The sequence below is a fragment of the Mus musculus genome, chromosome 13 (genome assembly GCF_000001635.26).
Source record: "Mus musculus strain C57BL/6J chromosome 13, GRCm38.p6 C57BL/6J".
In the NCBI taxonomy this organism is placed as follows: domain Eukaryota; kingdom Metazoa; phylum Chordata; class Mammalia; order Rodentia; family Muridae; genus Mus; species Mus musculus.
Window position 1 is genome coordinate 98,760,046 of NC_000079.6, and position 21,874 is coordinate 98,781,919.

At 37.3% G+C, this 21,874-nt stretch overlaps 1 protein-coding gene across 5 annotated transcripts in view; it reads right to left on the reverse strand.

The window, feature by feature from the left end:
• The window catches only part of Fcho2 (FCH domain only 2), a 93,172-nt gene that overhangs the window by 36,640 nt on the left and 34,658 nt on the right, over window positions 1-21,874 (reverse strand). For all 5 annotated transcript variants that reach the window (XR_001780779.2, XR_873743.3, XR_001780778.2 and 2 more), the window contains 5 exons: window positions 17,344-17,442; window positions 15,776-15,872; window positions 4,460-4,504; window positions 3,645-3,717; window positions 2,787-2,811 (listed from right to left, as the gene is read on the reverse strand). Coding sequence is in view for 2 of the 5 variants with exons in the window: in NM_172591.3 (NP_766179.2) it covers window positions 2,787-2,811; window positions 3,645-3,717; window positions 4,460-4,504; window positions 15,776-15,872; window positions 17,344-17,442 (339 nt within the window). In the remaining 3 variants the exon portion in view is untranslated. The remainder of the gene's footprint in view (window positions 1-2,786; window positions 2,812-3,644; window positions 3,718-4,459; window positions 4,505-15,775; window positions 15,873-17,343; window positions 17,443-21,874) is intronic.

Consider the following 21,874-nt stretch of genomic DNA (forward strand, 5'->3'; position numbering starts at 1 on the left):
GGTGGAACAACAATATGAACTAACCAGTACCCCCCCCCCCCGAGCTCATGTCTCTAGCTGCATATGAATCAGAAGATGGCCTAGTCAGCCATCAGTGGAAAGAGAGGCCCATTGGTCGTGCAAACTTTATATGCCTCAGTACAGGGGAATGACAGGGCCAAGAAGTGGGAGTGGGTGGGTGGGGGAGTGGGTGGGGGACTTTTGGGATAGCATTAGAAATGTAAATGAAATAAATACCCAATTAAATAAATAAGATCACACTTTTACTTAATAAATTCTTTCCATATGGACAGTTACAGATATAGATCAACCTAATTCTTTGTAAAAATCTGCCTGTATTAATAATTTATTTAACCAGTTCTCATTTGATAAATATTTTGGCCCTCCAGTATTTTGCTAATATATTTTCTTGATATGAGGTTTGAAAAATAAGAACAAGTATCTTTCCCCACTTTTGGTTTCTATATATGTAGTTACCTCTATCAAGAGAATGTGTGTGTATGTTGTAGATACAGATGTCGTATGAGTAGAGTCATAATAATAAACACTGAGCAGAAGGTTACTGGCTTAAAAATAATCTATACTTATTTGAGGAGAGACTATCAAATTATACAGAAAACAGATTGCCCAGCTTGTGTTGCTAATGCATACGCAATGGCATGTATATATCAACACTTCTGCCAATGCTGTGGGAGACACCATGTGCCTGGGTCATTTTGCAGCATCTCTGAATACCATTCATTACGGTTAATCACTACTTTTCTCTCTTTTGAAGAAAACTGCTTGTTTCAATTTCATATCCTTTTTTTGCTAGTCAACTGCTTAACTTCTGAAGTGACCTGTATTTTAAAGCAAAGGAATAATCAAGTTCCTATCCTGCTGATATCTTTTAATATATATATTGCCAATATGGTGATATAAAACCCTTTATGGTACATGTTTTTTCCTAACTTAAAATTTTCACTTCTACAATAAAATTTACCAATCTCTTCTTCCACAGCATTAGAACATCATGTTCTCTCTAGCCCTTTCCTAAAGTCTGATAATTATATGTAACGTTTAAAATTGAATAACCATTGTAGCATTTAGCTGAAAGAATTAAACACATTTAGATAAGATATTTAAGAGTAAAGGGTTTAATAAATTTGCAACCATCAAATGTTATAATTTCAAACTACATGAGGAGAGCTATAGTAGACATCAAATACACCTGCTACCTTTGCTGATCAGTTATGCCCTCTCATGACCTTTCACTCTTAATTTCCACATACATTTTTAAAAAGATTTATTGTTTTTTATTTATATGAGTACAATGTAGCTGTCTTCAGACACACTCCAGAAGAGTGCATCAGAGCCTGGCTTGGTGGTGCACGCCTTTAATCCCAGCACTGGGGAAGCAGAGGCAGGCGGATTTCTGAGTTTGAGGCCAGCCTGGACTACAGAGTGAATTCCAAGACAGCCTGGGCTATACAGAGAAACCCTGTCTCGGGGGGTAAAAAAAAGAGGGCATCAGATCCCACTACAGATGGTTGTGAGCCACCATGTGGTTGCTGGGAATTGAACTCAGGACCTCTGGAAGAGCAGTCAGTGCTCTTAACCACTGAGCCATCTCTCCTCCCCCCCCCCCCCATTTTAAAAAGATTTGGGTTCTGTTAATATTTGTGTGTATCTGTGTGTGCCTGCATCAGTTTATGTGTACCATGTGCTCATAGATGCAGGAGGATGTCTAAGAGCATCTGAGTTAGACAGTCTTGAGTTTCCTGATGGGGGGGGTGGGAACCAAATGCTGGTCTTTGCAAGAGTAGTACATACTTTCAACCACTGAGCCATTCTCCAGCCTCAATTTCTAAATAAATTTATTAATAAACCACAGCTTTCTTACTTGAAAACTGAAAGAGAAAACAAAAATACTAGTTTATCTAAGTTACATAATACAGCATCTTACAAAATACTTTCACTTCTTTATTTTGTTGCACTACACCATTTAAGATGAAAGTGTCTCAAAGCAAAAACAAAACAAAACAAAACAAAACAAACAAAAAAACCCCACAAAAGCAGTATTTAAACTCCTACACTAATGAACACAATTAGTGTCTAATAGAAATAGATGCTTGCACACTATTTACAGCATTTGGTAAATTTCCTCCTGCACTGTACGCACTGGGACCTCAGTTTGGAATCATCTGCGACTCCTCATAAACACCAAGAACAGAAACAAACCTCACAACACAGAGCGGCGACCATTACTTGCTGCTATAATTTCTAAAATGTCTGAAATGAGAACCAAACACATGAACAGATAATATCTTTGGAGCCAGAAGGTGGGAAGGCACATCTTTAATCCTAGCACTCTGCAGGCAGAGGCAGGCTGAGTTCTAGGTCAGCCTGGTCTACAGAGTGAGCTCCAGGAGAACGAGAACTACAAAGAGAAAACCCATCTTGAAAAATTAAAAAAACAAAACAAGCCTAAATTAATAAATGTTGGCCAATTTTAAGGGATGCAAATTTTTAAAAATCTCTCATGTCCCAAGAATCCTTTATCAACATGGTGCCACTCTAATTTTAAAGGTAAAATTATTTATTTCTCAAAGACAGTGAAAAGTATTTTCATTTACCAGTAAAGTACAATGTGATATAAAACTGAGACGCATCTTTGAAATTATTTTAGTACCAAATTATTACATGGTTAGTATTTTTCTTTGAAGACTGGTTAAAATAAAAATCAAATGTGTTTTTTTCTAATGAAAATACCTAATTTAAATTTTAAGAAAATTAAAATTACTTACAAGCGAATCTGCATCAGGACATTCCCTGTTTTTAAAAACAAAACAAAAATGAAGTATTTTAAGATTCAGTTATTAAAACTATTTATAAGAGACTTGAAGTGCCAGGATGGGAGATACCCAGGTGGGCCTCCACCTACTCGGAGAAGAAGAGGAGGAGGAAGGATTGTGGGGGGGGGGGTGACCAGGAGGGGACAGTAAGTGGGATGTAAAGTGAATAAGTAAAAAATAAATAAACTTTCTTAAAATTAAAAAAAACCCTATCTGTTAAGTATTTCATTTTTAGAGAATATATCTCAGGACTTAAATATAGTTTTTGTTTAAATGCTACAAAAATATTTTGAGAAATCATGTCATGAAGATTAAAATAGTATCAATTCAAATTTAAAATTCAAAAGTGGACCATCTCATATCAGTTAATAACTGCTAAGCATAAACATAAAGAGCTCACACAGTGCTTACTCCTGTAGCAATGCACTCATCAGCGCAATCACGAAGCTGTCTACACTACAGGGATTTCTGGCAGTGTTTACATTTTTAAAACTTTATGGGGTGGGATGTCCATGAACAACCTATAGGACTTGCTTCTGTTTTTCTACATGTGGGTCCTGGGCATGTCAGTTTTTGTCTATAATGTCTTCAAATTATAAGCAATAAATGAGAAAAGCCAATGATATGACCTAAAACCAAAGAAGCTAACAAATCCAGTTGTTCAGAAAGCTTTTTTTCTTCTCACATATACATTTTCTTTACACATATACATTGAATACTTTCAAAAAGACTTTTTCCTTCCAAAAATCAAAACAATTCTTAACCACTTATAACAATAAAAAGGATTTGGGCAATGTTTAAAATACTTACACAGATTCTGCGTCCTTTTCCTTTTTAATTATTCCAGGCAAAGCAAAAGTCTTTCTTTTCCTTGGTTTTATGCCTTTAACATAAATAAATGCACATTGTAATAGAAATGCAACTGCTTGATTAAGGATATGAAACACAAGAAGTCAGACAAATCTTTCGTAAGTGTCAAGCACACTCTGGATGAAGAAAGAAAACATCCCTAGGAGTGGCAGAACACACAGAATCCTGCACTGCAGAACACACAGAATCCTGCACTGCAGAACACACAGAATCCTGCACTGCAGAACACACAGAATCCTGCACTGCAGAAAGACGCGGGGACAGAGGCAGATTTTAAGTCTGTTACCAGCCTAGGATACACGGCAAAACCTTTCCTCCCAAAAAAACCCTAATAAAGTATTAATAAACAACTGAGCAAATGACCAAACAATAATAAAAAGTCTCAACTAGGAAAGCCTACAACTTAAATCAGTCTGTTTCAACTCTTACATTAATACAATAAGGTTCATTAAAAATGTATAGAATATTCACTTAATGAAATTCTCTTTTCTTCTGGTAAAATTTGTAACTTCAGATAAAGTAAGCATCTTCAGACATTAAAACTCTAAAAAGCACCTAACTCATTATATGTATTTTAACAGTAGTTAAAATCTTGGGATATGTGTATGGCTCACTATAGGGTAATGTTAGGCCCTGGGTTCTACATTTATGTGTCCTAACACTGATAGCATCAATGGTAGCAGTCACTTTTTATTTGTTCAACAAGCAGAAGACACTAGTTCTCACATGTGTCAGTATATTACAAGCAAACTTACCTTCAACTGCACTAGCAGGGTCACACTCTTCAAATTCAATAAGACCTAGTTTAGAGAAGAAAAACTTTTTAATAAAACAAAAAACAATTACCAGATAAACTGTTCTAACTTTTTAAATTTAATTGCAAATATTTCTCAACTTTTCTTACTTATTAATACCATGTCTGTGTGATGTATGAGTAAAGGCACATATATGCTATAGCACAGATGTGTAACTCAGGAGTTTGTTCTTTCTATTTTGCAGAGAAAGGGTCTCCATATATCTGCTGTATTCTCTACTTTGAACTCTAGGCTGGCAGGCATGTTCATGAACACCACCGCATAAGCTTTCTTACATGGATTCCAGGGATAGAACTCAGTTGTCAGGCTTGAGCTGCAAGCACTTCTGGCTGCTAAGCCATCTCACCGGGCTGACAAGGCACCCTTTAAAACCAGGCTCTAATGTGTTGTAATGTGTTATATGCAGTGCTTAAAATAAATAACAAAGTCTTGTGATGTTATTGTACAGGTGTGTGTGACGAGAAAGAGAACTGGGGGGCACATGCATTAAAAGACATGCAGAGGTCAGAGCACAACCTTAGAAACTGGCTCTTCCACTCTGGTTCCAAGGATCAAACTCAAGTTGCCAGGCTTGTATATCAATGTTTCTACCTGCTGAACCATCACTGGGCCTAGCAACCTTTTAAAATATTTATTTTTATTTTGTGTGAATATGTATGTATGTATGTATGTATGTATGTATGTATGTATGTATGTATGGAAATGAACCAAATACATGTCCAGTGCCTGAGAAAGACAGAAGAAGATGTCAGATTCCCCTGGAAGAGGGTGTCTGGAGTTACAGACAGTTGTGAGCTACCATCTGAGTGCTGGAAACCAAATACATAGGTCATCAGAAAGAGCAACAAGTGCTCGTACCTGTTGAGCCTGCTGTTCCTGTCCTTTAATAGTATTTTTTAATTAAATAATTCTAACTGAAAAGATAAACTAAAGGGCTGGAAAGATGGTTCATCAGGTAGAGATGCTTGCCACCAACATGCGTGTGATCCCTAGAGCTTTCCCACATGGTAGAAAAACAGAGGGAGTAATAGATTTCCCTCAACTGACTTCTAAGTTTTTCTCGGACTTCCACAAGTACACTGAGGGGTGTATACCGCCCCACACATAAATGTAAATGAAAAATTAAGAGCTGAGATTACTTAATGAATACCTCACTAATTTACTAGAAACTTTTCTCATATTATAGCACAGAGCTCATGAAGTTTCTGCTTACAAGGACCCTGCAGCACGGTTAATGGAGAAAATGAGCAGTAAGAGGCAGGTGCCGAATCCTTGAAGTGCTCATGAGAAAGGAGAAGAAACAGTAAACAGTACTAGAGTACAAGCTTGGCGCCTCATCTGCCCCATTCTTTATTCTACCTTCAATTCTTAAAATCATGCTCAGCAAACACTAAACCTCCAGAAAATGCCCACTGCATAAATAATTACATCCTCATTAGGCAGTCACCCTAGAATTAAAATTCAGACGTCTAATAGTGTTAAATGGTCAAATAAATCTAAGTGCAGTTTGCAGACAATGGAAAGATTTTTGTTTGTTGGAGACAGGGTCTTGCCCGGCAGTGGTGGTGCACGCCTTTAATCCCAGCACTTGGGAGACAAAGGCAGGCAGATTTCTGAGTCCAAGGCCAGCCTGGTCTATAGAGTGAGTTCCAGGACAGCCAGGGCTACACAGAGAAACCCTGTCTCAAAAAACCAAAAAACGAAAAAGAGAGAGAGAGAGAGAGAGAGAGAGAGAGAGAGAGAGGATCTCATTGCTCACTGTGTAGCTCTGGATGGAGCTGAAACTTACTATGAAGACCAGGCTGGCCTTGAACTCTAGAGAATTCACCTGCTTTGATGGGATCAAAGGTGTGCACCATCACACCCCACCTAATGGAAATACTTTTAATGTGAAAAGTACGTGAATACACACCACAACCTAGCAAGGCGGTCTCCCAGAAAAATTAATTTGCAGCTACTAAGAAACAAGAATACGATAAAGCAGAACTCAGACAGAAAGTAATTAAAACAGTCCCAAAATGACAGAGCTGCAAACTAGCTTTACATTTCTGGAATAAGGAAATAACAAACGTGTTTAGGTGACAGCGCAAACAACAAAGGGCTGAATTACTCTCCTCCTAAAATACTCCACAGTTCAAACATCACAGTAAAACGGAAATAATCTCTTTCCCTTATGTTAACTGAGACTTTTAATACTTCAGTTTATAAAAGTCCAGCATACTTTATAAAATATTTAATTTATGAATGGTAACCTGCTTCATTATTAAGAAACTTATACAGAGAAATTGACTTAAGGAGAGAATGACAGGGTTCCTTTTTTTTTTTTTTAAAGTCTCCCTGCCAGGCCTAGTGGTATGAGCCTGCAGTTGTAGCTAAGGCAGGAGGACCACAACTTTAAGGTCAGTCTGGGCTAAGCAAGGTATGGGGTACAGCTCAGTCATAGAGCTGCCATCTGGCCTAGGTCTGAAGCCCTAGGTTCAGGTCCCAAGACTCAACCACTCAGACTTCTTTCTTTATTTATTTACTTATTTTATGTAAGTACACTGTAGCTGTCTTCAGACACTCCAGAAGATAGCATCAGATTTCATTATAGATGGTTGTGAGCCACCATGTGGTTGCTGGGATTTGAACTCAGGACCTTTGGAAGAGCAGTCGGTGCTCTTAACCACTGAGCCATCTCACCAGCCCCCCGACAGGGTTCCTTACTTCTTCTGAGGTGCTGCACTTAACTATAACTGTGTGCTAACTGATGACCACAGTTCTTGTTGATGGCTTGATTATCATATAAGACACTTCTTTGTAAGAGGTTTTTAAAACATAGACAAAATGTTCCCTCTCTCTTATCACAAATCTAAAGCTTATTTTTCTTTGGTTCTTGTTTCTGTTCAAATCAGAGTACCACTGTTTATTCCCAGAACAACTAAAATACTTAAAAAAGGAGCTAATTAAGTCCTAATCACTTAATTAATTACCAATACCATCATTTCTACATCATTATTCTATGACGTGTGACCAAGCAAACATTTATCACTTATATACTTATATTCAAACAGCCATAAAAAGGGAAAAAAGCAAGGAGATTATGTAAACCCACACTTTACATCTGTACACTGAGAAATCACTTTTAATAAAAAGGCTTAGAGCCTGTCCTTAGAATCTCTAAGAGACCTGCTAATGTTACAATGAGATGAAGACAGGCAATAAAGGTAAGGAATTAAGTAAGCACATCACATAGTTAGCAACTTTTGGCCTATAAATTGCAAAGACTGTAGTATGTCTCAGTGTCACCAGCCCACATGTTACAGGCTTTCCTAAGTACTAGTGAAGCTTGAGAAAATATGGTAATATGTCAAATAACTGAGAAAAGGTTTACTGGGAAATGTGACACCCACAGATCTCCCAGAGCTCTCCAGCACCTCATTTCACTCAGTGACTAGGCAAGAATCTCTAAGAGACCAGGAGACGCAAGACAAAAGGCAAAACAGCAACACCAAACAAAACAAGACATTATGCTTAAACACAACGTATAGAGAACAGGTATTTTAAGATCTCTGGATGGTTTCATATATGGAAATAACAAAGGCATCCTTTAAAAGTAAAATCAATTATTTTAAACAAAATTCTACTTTCCTCACAGACTTTTACTAGACATACTATAGACATATCTTAATCAACTCTCTTCTTTATCTTTTCTATATACACATACCAAAATCAATTCAAAGAAGATAGGTTCTAATGAAATTATTCAAACTGACATTTTTGCAATACAAAATATTAAACCACAAAATATATACAAGAGTTTATAATGTGTGCCACCTACGCATACTATTCAAAAGAGAAGTGCCAACAATTCCTAGTACAATCTAACTAATAGATGCCTCACCAAAAAGTATATCCAATTTTTCTGTTTCAACTCGCACGTGCTCCTTCACATGCCTGGCTCTGCATGCCTGGCTCGGTGCCAGCTGCTAGCTCAGCTGGCTCTCCCTGCACAGGCTGACCTCATGGCAGCATGTCACTTCTGAACTGTTTCATTAGAGGACAGTTTATTCAGTGTTTCCCTTAAATGCAGTTTACTGCCTGTCATTTTGCTATTTAATCATAAAAGCAGTTGGGTTGTTTTGTTTTTTTGTTTGTTATTTTTTGATAGTACTACAGCCAGAGTAAGAGTCTCAATTACTAATTTGCTACAAATGGGGTTTCAACTGCTTTAGACTCGATTAATCCTGTTGTGAAGATAAATGACTGTTCTTAGCACTTAGTTTTATGCTTGGTCACAGGTCAGTTTAGTTTGCATAAAAGTATTAAGTATAAAACCATTTGCTTCTGTCTCTTGATGATTTCCATCACACATTTTCTAAAAATACCACTGTATATTCTACTCATGAGAGAACAATTCCAAAAGGAGAGTAATTCAAAACAAAATATCTTAAATACAATGCTTTAGTAGAAAGTAGAAACTGTTTCTACAAAAAGTCATCAACCTAATGAATTCACCCAAACTAATTTGAATCAGAACTTTTAAGAAATATTACAAAAGGAAAAAGAAACTTTTTAATCTTAAACCACCAAAATTATTTTGTTGATGAGGTTGAATATAAATATGTGACATATTTAGACATATTAAACAGTTCACATTACCGTGGAATGAATCCTAAATCTCAGACCAGCAACAGAGCACATTTATGCCTTTCACACTAAAAACTGCCTTAAGAGGCTGGAGAGACAGCACAGTAGTTAAGAGCACCAGGTCTCGCAGAGAACCAGATAATAAAAAAGAAATTTCTAAAGTGACACATTTATAATTTAGTTATCTTAGTCTTAATTTAAACATCCTTAATAATTAAAGTCTGTGTCTTTTCATGTGTTTTTCTTTTCTTTTCTTTTTATTCTATTCACATATTTTTGTTTAACTATTAAAATTTTTAATTTTTTTTAAAGATTTACTTATTTTAAGTATATGAGTGCACTGTAGCTGTGCAGATGGTTGTGAGCCATCATGTGGTTGCTGGGAATTGAATTTAGGACCTCTGCTCGCTCCAGCCCTGACAATGTAGCTGTCTTCAGACACATCAGAAGAGGGCATCAGATCTCATTACGGACGGTTGTGAGCCACCATGTGGTTGCTGGGATTTGAACTTAGGACCTTCTGCAGAGCAGTCAGTGCTCTTAACTGCTGAGCCATCTCTCCAGCCCAAAATGTTTTTTTTGTTGTTGTTGTTGTCATTGTTGCTGTTATTTTAACTGTTAAAATTATGTATTTTGGACCAGGTAATGGTGGCACATACTTTTAATCCCAGAATTTAGGAGACAGAGACAGACACAGGCAGATCTCTGAGGTCAGCCTGTTCTCCAGAGGGAGTTCCAACAAAACAGAACAAAATAAAATACCATTATTTTTATGTATAGGGGCACATACTTGTAATCCTAATACTTAAGAAAGTTGAAGCAAGAGTTGGCTGTAGTTTGAGGCCAGCCTGGCCTGTATATAGTAAAAACCTATCTCAAAAATTCAGTACTAATTAAATTAAAAGTAAAAAGAATAGAGTGGTGGTACAGGCGTTTAATCGCAATACTCTAGACGAGGAAACAGGCAGATCTGAGTGTGAGACCAGCCTGGTTAGCAAGGCAAATCTCAGGACAGCTGGAGCTATATAATAAGACCCTGTCTCAAAAATATTAATAATGATAATAATATTAATAACATCAAAATCAGAAATAACAGTAGCTGGAAAGCTGGCGCAGCAGGTAAAGGTGCTTCCTGCCCAGCCTGACCACGTGAGTCAGATTCCTAGCACCATCATGACAGAAGAAGAAAATCAACCTCCTCCAGTTGTGTGTGCACAAACACACACTGTGAATTTTTTAAAAGATTTATATATTTTATCTTGAAAAAGTTTTTAATTATCTATCTAAAAATTTTCAATATCTGTACAAACTGCAGCAAGTTATATTCTTTTGGGGGATACAATGTAATCTACTACTTACTACTTACACAAGTCATTCCAGCTCTAACTAATGGGAGCTTATCTGACTGTCCCTTTGTCCTTCTAAAACTATAAAACTTCTACAATAAAACTAGAAAATTAGGGAAAAAAAATCTTTGTGATACTGAATTAGATAAACACTAACTCCACCCCCATTTTGTTTTTTGGTTTGGGTTTTTTTTTTTCCTCAAATTCCAGCTAGTTGGGAGGCTAAGGCAAGAGAGTGAATTCTAGTAAAAGCAAGGCTGGGCATACAGCTCAGTGGAAGAGCAGCTTGCCTAGATGTGACAAGCCCTGGATTCCATCCTTAAAAACACGAAAACAGATTTTTAAAAGTACCATCAAAAGCATAAAACATAAAACATAAAGCATACAGCATACAACATAAAACATAACGCTAGTAAACTGAACTTGATCAAAATTAACATTTGATTTTCTTTTCTTTTTTTGGGGGGGGGGGTGGTTGGTTGTTGGTTTTTTTGTTGTTGTTTTTTTGTTTTGTTTTGTTTTGTTTTGTTTTTGGTTTTTTGAGACAGGGATTCTCTGTGCAGCCCTGGCTGTCCTGGAACTCACTTTGTAGAGCAGGCCGGCCTTGAACTCCGAAATCCACCTGCCTCCTGAGTGCTGGGATTAAAGGCGTGCGCCACCACGCCCAGCTATGTTTGATTTTCAAAATAACAAACCAGGGGCTAAGAGAGATGGCTCAGTGCTTCAGAGCACCGGCTGCTCTTCAAGAACACCTGAGTTCAATTCTCAGTACCCACATGGCGACTCACAATTGTCTGTAACTCAAGTCCCAAGAGATCCAATACTGAGAGCACCAGGCAGACAAATAGATTTTTAAAAAAAATCCAATCTAGGAAAAAATACTTCACAAAATATGAATCTGACCTACATCTTACATATTCAGTATTAATGAGACATTCAGTCCAATGTTTAGAATGGCCAAAAGATCTGAAATTCTTTGACAAGAAAAATTATAAATGGTCAAAACATAAAAAGATGTGCCACACTAGTTCTTTGAAAAATGCAGATCAAAAATCTTGCTAGAGTGCCTTTATTCAAATCCAGCACAAAACTAACCTATCTTAATGGGTCTCTTGGGTGAGGATTATGGGGGTGTGGGGAGGAGATGGAGGGATTAAGCTGAGCTCAGCAAAATCTCCTCCTTCCCTCCTTCCTTCTCTCCTCTCCCCCCACCCCCCATCTCTAATAAGTGTATCTGGTCTACGGAACAAACTCCAGGACAGCCAGGACTACACAGAGACAGCCTCAGCCTAGCTTAAAACAACTTTTTTCGCCTTTATTTTCTCTTATTTTAAAAGCAATTTTAAAAACTCTGGATCATAAAAAATACAAAGCTAATTGCTTCCCTAGTTTTCTAGTTCTAATTCTGTCATGGATCTTTTGGGTTGGGTGGTGGCTAAGTGCATAAAATATTGTCATAAAATATTGTCATTGCTAAAAGGATTAAAATTTAAGCGTCACAGGTTCCATTCCAAATATCTATTCCCGTTATATAAAAGTTCAGAATTGTACAAACTTAGGATCTGGTTCATTTTGGTGTAGGAAATTTTATTTATTTGCAAGATTTTTTTTAAAAAATAAATTTATAAAATTTAAAAGAAATCTAAGTAGCATCATGGTTCTCTAGGTTTAGCATTTTACCAAATCTTCAAGGAGAAAGATGACTAACAGGTTGTCATCTATGTTTCAAAAAGTATTTGTTTTATCTTTTAATTTATAGTAATATACCCTTGTGTAGAAGCTGAAATATTTCAGAATCTAAATATATTAACCTCATTTAGGAACTCTGATCACAAGAATTTCATTTTTCCCATTTCCTTTATGGCTTTTTTTTTTTAATACGTCTACCCTTTCTCAGGCTTCTCCTGTTCTTATCACTCTGTAGACCAGGCTGGCCTCGAACTCAGAAATCCACCTGTCTCTGCCTCCTGAGTGCTGGGATTAAAGGTGTGCGCCACCACTGCCTGGCTAAATAAATAAATCTTTAAAAAAAAAAAAAAAAGCTGAGGATGGTAAAGCATGGCAGTATTCCTAAAGGCTGCTGACATAGCATCCTAATATTCCAATAGTTATTCTCTGATTTCATGTCTGAAGACAAGCCACTTTAAGCTGACTTTTTTTTAAACATAGTATTCTGGATTATCTGTGACTTAAGGAATAAAATACTGCTTGTAAGTTTAGGTTCAGGTTTCAGTTCAAGTACCCTGGCTTCAACTAAATTTTCAGAAAATTTTTATATGACTGTACATATAGAATATAATTATAAATTATATTTACAAATATGTTGTATATATTATGTATATATGTTTGTGTTTTATATATATTTGTATATATTATATCTTGCGCGCGCTCGACTCGACCAGCAAGAACGACGCTGCAACAGGATCCTTCTGCACACGTTTATTGGGAGAGCTTGATTGCAGAGGCGAAAAGACTTTTTGCCCAGAGCTGGTGCTGCTTTTATAGGCCTAGGAGAGGCGTGTCTCATACCCTGATTGGTTATGCACTAAGCCTCATTTGCATGTTCCTCATCTGATTGGCTACTCTCTCTCAGTACCTCACAGAGCCTCATTATCATACCTCATTTGCATGTCTCACATCCGATTGGTTACTCTCTTAGTACTTTACAGAACCTCATTATCATGCCTGGGCCAGGCAGTGTTTTTGCAAAAAACTTTACTGCATATGTACACATTGGTTGTTTGTCCAATCTTATGCATGGTGGCCAGCAGTAGTCAGTGCCACTCAGCAACGGCACATGTGGCTTCCCACAATTATATATAAAATATAAATACATATATTTTATATAGTTATAAAAAAACAATATAGGAAGATCTCTGAAACACCTTACCCAACTTCCCAACAATGATAACACTTGGGAAAACGACAGTTTGACATCATAGCAAGAATACAAAGATAAAATCTCTACTTGGCTATCTCACCATCTTCACTTTATCTATAACTAGGTCTGCTCCAAATTTTTCCTAATTGGCCTTGGGATCAAGAGTCCTGGAACTGGAACCCAGTTTTGTCATATATTCACACAGGCATATCTTTAGCTTCTCAGCCCAACTGTAAAACTAAAATGCCAGTCCGCACTTCAGAGAGTCATAATGAATACTGAGTGCACACCCACTCTGCATCCTGTGTACTACAGTCACTCTTCAGATGCACATTGGTCTTTAGCAACTTATTGAAGATTATGAACAAATAATGAAGATTTTTCTGCAAATAAACTCATCCACTTCAATCTAATCTTACCATTCAAAGATTTATGTGTAGCACAATTCCAAGGGTTGTTTTTGTGTTATTGAGACAAGGTTTCTCTGTGTAGCCTTTGCTATCCTGGAACTTGCCCTGTAAACCAGACTGGCTTACCTAATTCTGCCTCCCAAGTGCTGGGATTAAAGGCATGCACCAACACTGGCCAATTAACTGTTAACTGCATAGTCAAACATTCATGTTATAAAGTTCTAAAGGGGCCTGGTAAGAAATATCTCCTTAGCCAGTATAAGGAAACTACAAATTAATCAGGTAGGTTGAAAAAGCCAGAAAGGTCTGAGAAAGAAATACCATATAATTCAATTAGTAACATTTAAAAATTAATGAGATTTGGGCAAAAAAGAAATTTTAAATGACTCGGGCTTCAAGTCTTACTTCTGTAATAATGAAGAAAACTGATTCCCAAACTTTTCTTCTATCATTTACCTATTTTTCTGAGTTCTATACCATATTTTCATTTGACTGAATTATTTTTACCTGTGAAATATATTTCTTACATACTATATACATAATAAACAAAGTCAAGAAGTATGGAAGACTATAAATATATTAAATAATAAGAGATAATGGCTACTTACTACATCCAATTTTATAATATGCTCAATAAAAATTAAGATATGGGACCAGGCACAGAGGTCCATACCTTTAATCCCAGCACTTGAGAAGCAGGGACAGAGTTCAAGAACAGCTAAAGCTACATAAGAGACAGCCCCTGTCTCAAAAAATTGAAACATATACCTTTTTTATGTAGAAGAATGTAGAAGTCATGCATGGTAGCACATGATGTTTATCACAGTACTCAGGAGGCAGAAGCAAAAAGACTGTGAGCATGGTCTACATACTGAGTACCAGGCAACCAGGGCCACATAACAAGGGGGGGGGGGGGAAGGAAAAGAAAAAAAGAGGAAGAATAAAAAAAATAGAGTGCAAAAGCAGTAGAATGTAGAATCTGGGGTCATTTAGTCACAAAAGCGGAAAGCAGGACTGCTACACTCATTCAATCATTGGTGCATTCCTAATGCTTAGCAGTTATCACGCAATAAAAACATCCCCTGGAAATGTATGAGCATGAGAAGAGAAAGGCATTACACTTAAGGAAGGTTCTATATTGGTCTTAGTGCTAAAGGATCAATATTTTATCCCAGTCTTTATTTATTAAACAGGCCTTCTGTATCTGTAGTTAACTCTCCTTTCAGAAATCTAAACAAACTGAAGATAGATTCATTTAGTAAAGGTTATATAACCATTTTCAGGAGCTAAATTATTAACTAAAAGGCTGTGACAAATGCCTTAACTTAGAGGCTGGAGAGATGGCTCAGTGGTTTAGAATACTTGTTCTTGAAGAAGACTCATCTTGAATTCCCAGCACCTATATGGTGGCTCACAACCATGCATAACTCCAATTTCAGGGAATTTTATGTCCTCTTTGGTCTCTTCAGGCATCAGGCATGCACATGATATACATATAGACATGTATACAAAACACTCATAAATACAAAATAAATCTCAAACAGACAAACCAAACTAGCATGACTCATTTTTAAGCTTGACTCCATTTTACAGTTTAAAAATGTTATTCAGGGCAAATATGTGGCATAAAGTTAAAATTACCCATTATATGCATACATTCAAATACAAATCTTTAAAGAATGCAGGACACTAAGGCCAGGAGATCATGAGCCAGTCTGTGCTACATAGTAAGATTCTGTCTTAAAAAATAAGAATTGCCTTATCTAGCATCAATGGGAGAAGAGGTGCTTGGTCCTGCAGAGGCTTGTTGCCCTAGCAAAGGGGGATGCTAGAGGGATGCAGGAGTGGCTAGGGGTGAGCGAGCGATCTCTTAAAGGCAAAGGGAAGGGGAGACCAGGAAGTGGGACAACATTTGAAATTCAAATAAATAAAGTAGTTAGTAAAAAAATAAAAACAAGGCCACTATCTGTTCCCTTGCAGTTTATCTTACCAGGTCTTTCCTTCCCTGTGCCTTTTGACTCGGCAAATTTCTGAATCAAACTTTCAATTGTAGTATTAGCCATGTTATTTATAAACTCTTCATGAACCTATTAAAAAAGAATAGAGAGATTTTTCTTTTGTTAATAACATTCTTACCTTAATTCAGAAACCTACTACAAAGCAATTTAAAGGGTTACAGATTTCTGTTTAACCATCCATGCTGTTTCCTAACTCTGTGACAAATTTCTAGGGACCAGCTTCTGATCACGTTCTCCCCAAGACACTGCCTTAGAGGCAACTGATCACTGCCACTTTTGATTTTTCTAGAGACAAAATTATTATGATAAATAGAACTTATAAAGACAATATTTACATTTTAATAACAAACAAAAAGGCATTTTGTATTTCTCCTTACTGCAATACACCCTGAATTATCATTAAACACACTCTGAACACTTCCACATTTAAATTGTCTAATTACTAAAGTTTCTGCTCTAACCTTTTCAAGTATTAAAACTTGAAAAGAGAAGTACTTAGAAGTTGGTAATGTTCAATTAATGAAGACTATATAGTTAATATTTAGATGTATACAACTATTTAAGAAATAGATGTTTAATATATACAAACTATATAGTTAGCTACGTAGTAATACTGACAGGTATAGTTATATAGTAACTGTATAATTATACAGTACTTGGTTACTTTAAAACAATTTAAATTGGGGCTGGAGAGATGGCTTAGTGATTGTTCAATCCCCATCATCCACTGAAGTCACTCATAGAAACCAGGGGCATCTGATACCTCTCACCTCTGAGCATCTGCAGTCATGTGTACATATCCACATACAATTTTTTTAATTCAATAAAAATATATCTTAAAAAAAATAATAAATGGTCATCACACACCTTTAATCCCAGCACTTAGAAGGCAGAGGCAGGAGGATTTCTGAGTTTGAGGCTGCTCTGGTCTACAGAGTGAGTTCTAGGACAGCCAGAACTACATAGAGAAACCCTGTCTCGAAGAAACAAATAGGATGGGCTGATGAGCTGACTCAGCGGTTAAGAAGAGCACTGACTGCTCTACCAGAGATCCTGAGTTCAAGTCCCAGCAACCACATGGTGGCTCACTACCATCTATAAGAGGATCAGAGTACTCATACATTAAATAAATAAAATTTAAAAAAAAACAAAAACAAATAATGGGGACAGGTGAGATAGTTCAGAGGCTGCTCTTCCAGAGGTTCCGAGTTCAACTCCCAGCAACCACTTGGTGGTTTATAACCACCTATGATGAGATCTAGTGCCCTCTTATGGCCTGCAGGCATACACACAAGCACAATGCTGTATACATAATAAATTTATTTTTAAAAAGATGGAAAGCAACCAAATACACACAAAAATCATAATGATAATTTAAAAAATATGTTTGGCAATCAATTAAAAATGTAAATACTTATTTTTCATCTGAAATAATTATTATATGTATGATTTCCAAACAAAGTGGTAAAAGACTTAATAAAGAGCTATAAGTGAACATGAAAATTTCATGAACCACTTCAACATAAAGTGGAAACGTTACCTGGCCGATCTGTAAGTGGATCTCCTTGACAGCATTTGACAAGGATCCGATAATTTCCTTTATGTGAATGAGGTGAGTTTCTTCAATATCTTGAAATTTCTGGGTTTGAAATATAAAAGTTTTGATTATAAAATATATATAAACACATACAAACATAAACTCTGGAATCCAGAGACATTTTAGAAACCATTTCAATATAGGTAACTAAATTAAACTAATGAGCACTATGTTTAAAACACTTCTAGACAAATGAATCTAATAACTTTTTGTTATTCCATCATCTTTGGCAAATATAAACTTTTCCAGAGTCTAAATATAGTACAGGATAAACTCTACAATCAAGATTGTAAAAAATTGAGGAGACCCATAAGATAACAGTGTTTCAAAAAGTAGAGAAAAGTTTCCAAAGCTAAAATCTGATGCTAGCAAAGCAAGCCTAACCATGTAAGTCTCGAGTCTACAACCTGGCCTGTCTAAAAGGTTCTGCATCTTAGCGGCTCTCCATGGGAAGTGGGAATGCACTGGGCTGGGAGGACACGCACACCAGGGCCTGGGTCTCCAGATGCCTGGGGAGCGTGGCAGGCTGGAATGCTGTTGGGAAGGAAACTTTCCCAGTTATGATAGCATCTCCCGGAGAATACTACTGCTAGCTCTTGCTCTGTAAAACTCATGATCAAAACTTGAGCAATACTGAAATACTGCAGTCTCTTTGAATTTTGGAAACTTCGACCTCACAAGCTTTGAGTGTTTTCTCCTTCCCTAAAATACAACTGTCAGTTCTACTGCAGAGATCACTTTTTTTTTTTTTTTGTCAAATTAGATCAGTTTTAAAGAAAGGACCTAAACTTCCTTTTTTTTTTTGTTATCAAACTAAATTAAATTATCTCTCCTCATATTAATGCCCAATTTATTAGCACTGAGTTACCTGATCAAAGATCATTAATAAAGATTATATAGTTTGTGTGAATCAGTTAAAAAATATATCAATAAAGGCAAAACTATGTTAGAAGAATTGTACTAATAATTCCCAAACTTCAATCTTATTGATGAGAATGACAAGTAAAGTGATTCACCCTGACTAAGCTAATAACATATCTATTGCAAGGTCCTGAACTATCTTTAAGAATGGAAGAACATCCGGGCTAGAGATGATTCGGTGCTGAAGAGCACATCTTGCTTTTGCACAAGGCCCAAGTTCAGTTTCCAGCACCCAAGTCAGACGACATAAAAGCCTGTAACTCTAGTTCCAGAGGAACTATTTCAGCTAACACCAATAAACACACAGAATACACATAAGTAAAACTAAACCTTTACTCTTGCTCACTTGCTCTTCCTTCTTGCTCCTGCTCTGTCCCCTCATCCTACCCCATTCCCTTCCCCCTCTCTCCATGTGCTTGCTCATGGCCAGCCTCTTCTCTACTCTCTCTCTCCCTCTACTACCCTCTTACCTCCCCTCCCCTCCCCTCCCCATGCCCTGAATAAACTCTATTCTATACTAAAACCTTTAAAGGGGGAGCCTTGAGGAACATCCCATAGGAGGATGATTCTCCTAAGTTCTTAATAGAAGGAACGGCCCAGGGGCTGGAGAGACGGCTCAGCGCTGACTGGGAGGGTGCTCTACAAGAGCCCTGGATCACCTTGCAGTAGACTAGGGTTCAGTTCCCAGCACACACATGATGGTTCACAATCATCCCTAAGTCCAGATCTGTTCCTCCTTTTGACCTCTGCAGGCACCATGTACATGGTACACATGCATACATGCAGGCAAAATACTTACATAAAATAAATACATCTAATAAAAAATATTTTTTAAAAAAATGGGCCTTAGCTTAAATGTCAGAAATTAACAAAATATTATATCATAAACAAATACAACCAAATATAGTAAAGCTGACTCATATAGTTAATTTCATATGGATGACTCCCTTCTTCCAAGGAAAAGTGTGTTTTCATTCCTTTTTTTTTTTTTTTTGGTTTTTCGAGACAGGGTTTCTCTGTGTAGCCCTGGCTACCCTGGAACTCACTCTGTAGACCAGATTGGCCTTGAACTCAGAAATCCGCCTGCCTCTGCCTCCCGAGTGCTGGGATTAAAGACGTGCACCGCCATGCCTGGCTCTTTTTTGTTTGTTTGTTTGTTTGGGTTTTTTTTGTTTTTGTTTTTTCGAGACAGGGTTTCTCTGTATAGCCCTGGCTGTCCTAGAACTCACTTTGTAGACCAGGCTGGCCTTGAACTCAGAAATCCGCCTGCCTCTGCCTCCCGAGTGCTGGGATTAAAGGCATGCGCCACCACTCCTGGCTCATTCCTTTTTTAAAACAGCTTTACCAAATAAGGTAGGTTTTGAACTACTCACTCAGAAGTGTCATGTTTATTTTTTGTGTATGAGTGTTTTGCCTGCTTGTGTATCTGTGCACCATGTGCCTGCCATGCCTTAAAAGGCCAAAAGAGGTGTCGGATCCCCTGGAACAAGAGTTATAGATAGTTGTGAGCTGACATGCTGGTGGGTGCTGAGACTTGAACCCAGGTCCTCTGAAAAGCAGCCAGTGCTCTTAACTACTGAGCCATCTCTCCTGGACCCCAACCAGAAGTATCTTGAATCATGAATCCACATTTAACTCAATGTGTAGTTCAGATACAATTCCTTTTTTTTTTCTTTAGCCTTTTTAAGAAGTTTATTTATGCATTTGAAATGTAAAATAAGAAAACACCTAATTTAAAAAAAAAAAGAAGTTGTTTAGTTATTCACTCTACATCCCAATCACAGTCCCTCCTCTCTTCCCAGGCCACTCCTCACATGACCCTTCACCTTCACCTTAGAAGGGGGAGGTTTGCCCCTGGGTACCAACCCACTCTAGCACCTCAAGTCACTACAGGACTAGGTACATCCTCTCCCACTGAGGCCAGACAAGGCAGTCCAATTAGGGAAACAGGATTCACAGGCAGGCAACAATGTCAGGGTAAGCCCCTGCTTCAGTTGTGGGGAAACACGCATGAAGATCAAGCTGCACATGAAATAGAAGTCTGAGATTCTGGGGTTTTCTTCTAGGATAGAAAAGGCACATTGCTAACTAATGTTAGTTCTCAAAATTATTGACTATTACTTCAGAGGACCTATAACCCTCTTCTGACTCGAGACATACCCACACACATGACACACACTCACCAAACATACATTCATACACACATAGAGGTTTCTTCAAAAATGAAAAAAAGGAAAGAAATAATGGGAACCCGTCTTAGTGGCACGTAGCGGCTTACAGCTGGGAGGCTAAAGAAGAAAGCCATGTGTTTGAGGCCAGCTTGGGATACACAGGGATTCAGAAAGTGGTTCAGCAGTTAAAACTGCCTGTAACTCCAGCTCCAGGGGATCCAATACCCTCTTCTGGCCTCTATTGGCAAATATTACATAATTAAAAACAATAAATCTTGAGAAAAAATAAAAACAATACTAGGCAGTGTGTTTCCATGGGTGTAAGTAGGAACCACATGAGCATCATCAAAAACAGAAAAGACACAGAAAAATGTAAGAGGAAATATACACGCTAGCAAGAATTATTAAACATATCTCTCTCTTCACAAGTAGTGTGGCTCACATCTGTTCAAGCAAATTAATGTCCATTTGCAAATGGCTGAGTAAATAATTAAAATGCTATTTTGAAAAAATGCAATGAGAAACAGAAAAAGGTAAGGAATGCTTTTAAAATATTGACATTTTAAAAAATGTCATATGGTATCCCACAAATGGTCTATGCTGTGTTGGCATATACCATTAATCCTAGCATAGGGTGGCAAAGGCAGATCAATGGCAGTTCAATGGCAGCCTGGTCTATAGAGTGAGTTCCTAGTGAACTCACCTAGGGCTACATAGTGAAACCTAGATTTGAGGGGGGGGGGGGGAATAACATCAAAATGAGGCATGATCATACCAGCCTATAATTCCAGCACTCAAGAGAATGAGGCAAGATCACAAGTTTGAGGTCAGTTTGACCTAAAAGAATCTAAAAAACAAGCACAAACAAACAAAAACAGAGTGTGTGTGTGTGTGTTCATAAAATTGCAGGTCTTAGTTAGACCCTGAATCCCACAAAGTGGCAGGAGACATCCCATTTCATCAAGCTGTTCTGTGCCCTACAAACAAATATAAATTTAAAAAAATTTAGAGGGTGGAGAGATGGCTCAGTAGATAAGATAAGGTTGCTACTCCAGAAGACCCATATTCAATTCCCAGCACCTACACAATAGCTCACAACTGCCTGTAACTTCAGTTCCAGGGGGTCTTGATACCCTCTTCTGACCTATGCAGGTGAAACTCTCATAAAATATTTATTTAATTTAAAAAATATTAAGTAACACCAATACAATAAAAAATACTGAACAGCTTTTAATCCCTATGCTAATTTAAATAATTAACTGAAAGTATTTTAATTAGTAGAAGTGAAAAATTAACCATTCAATAGTAACTACCTTATAATACATGTGCTTAACAATTTAAAAGACAAACCAGCATCTGCTCTATCTGCAGCATCTTCTTCG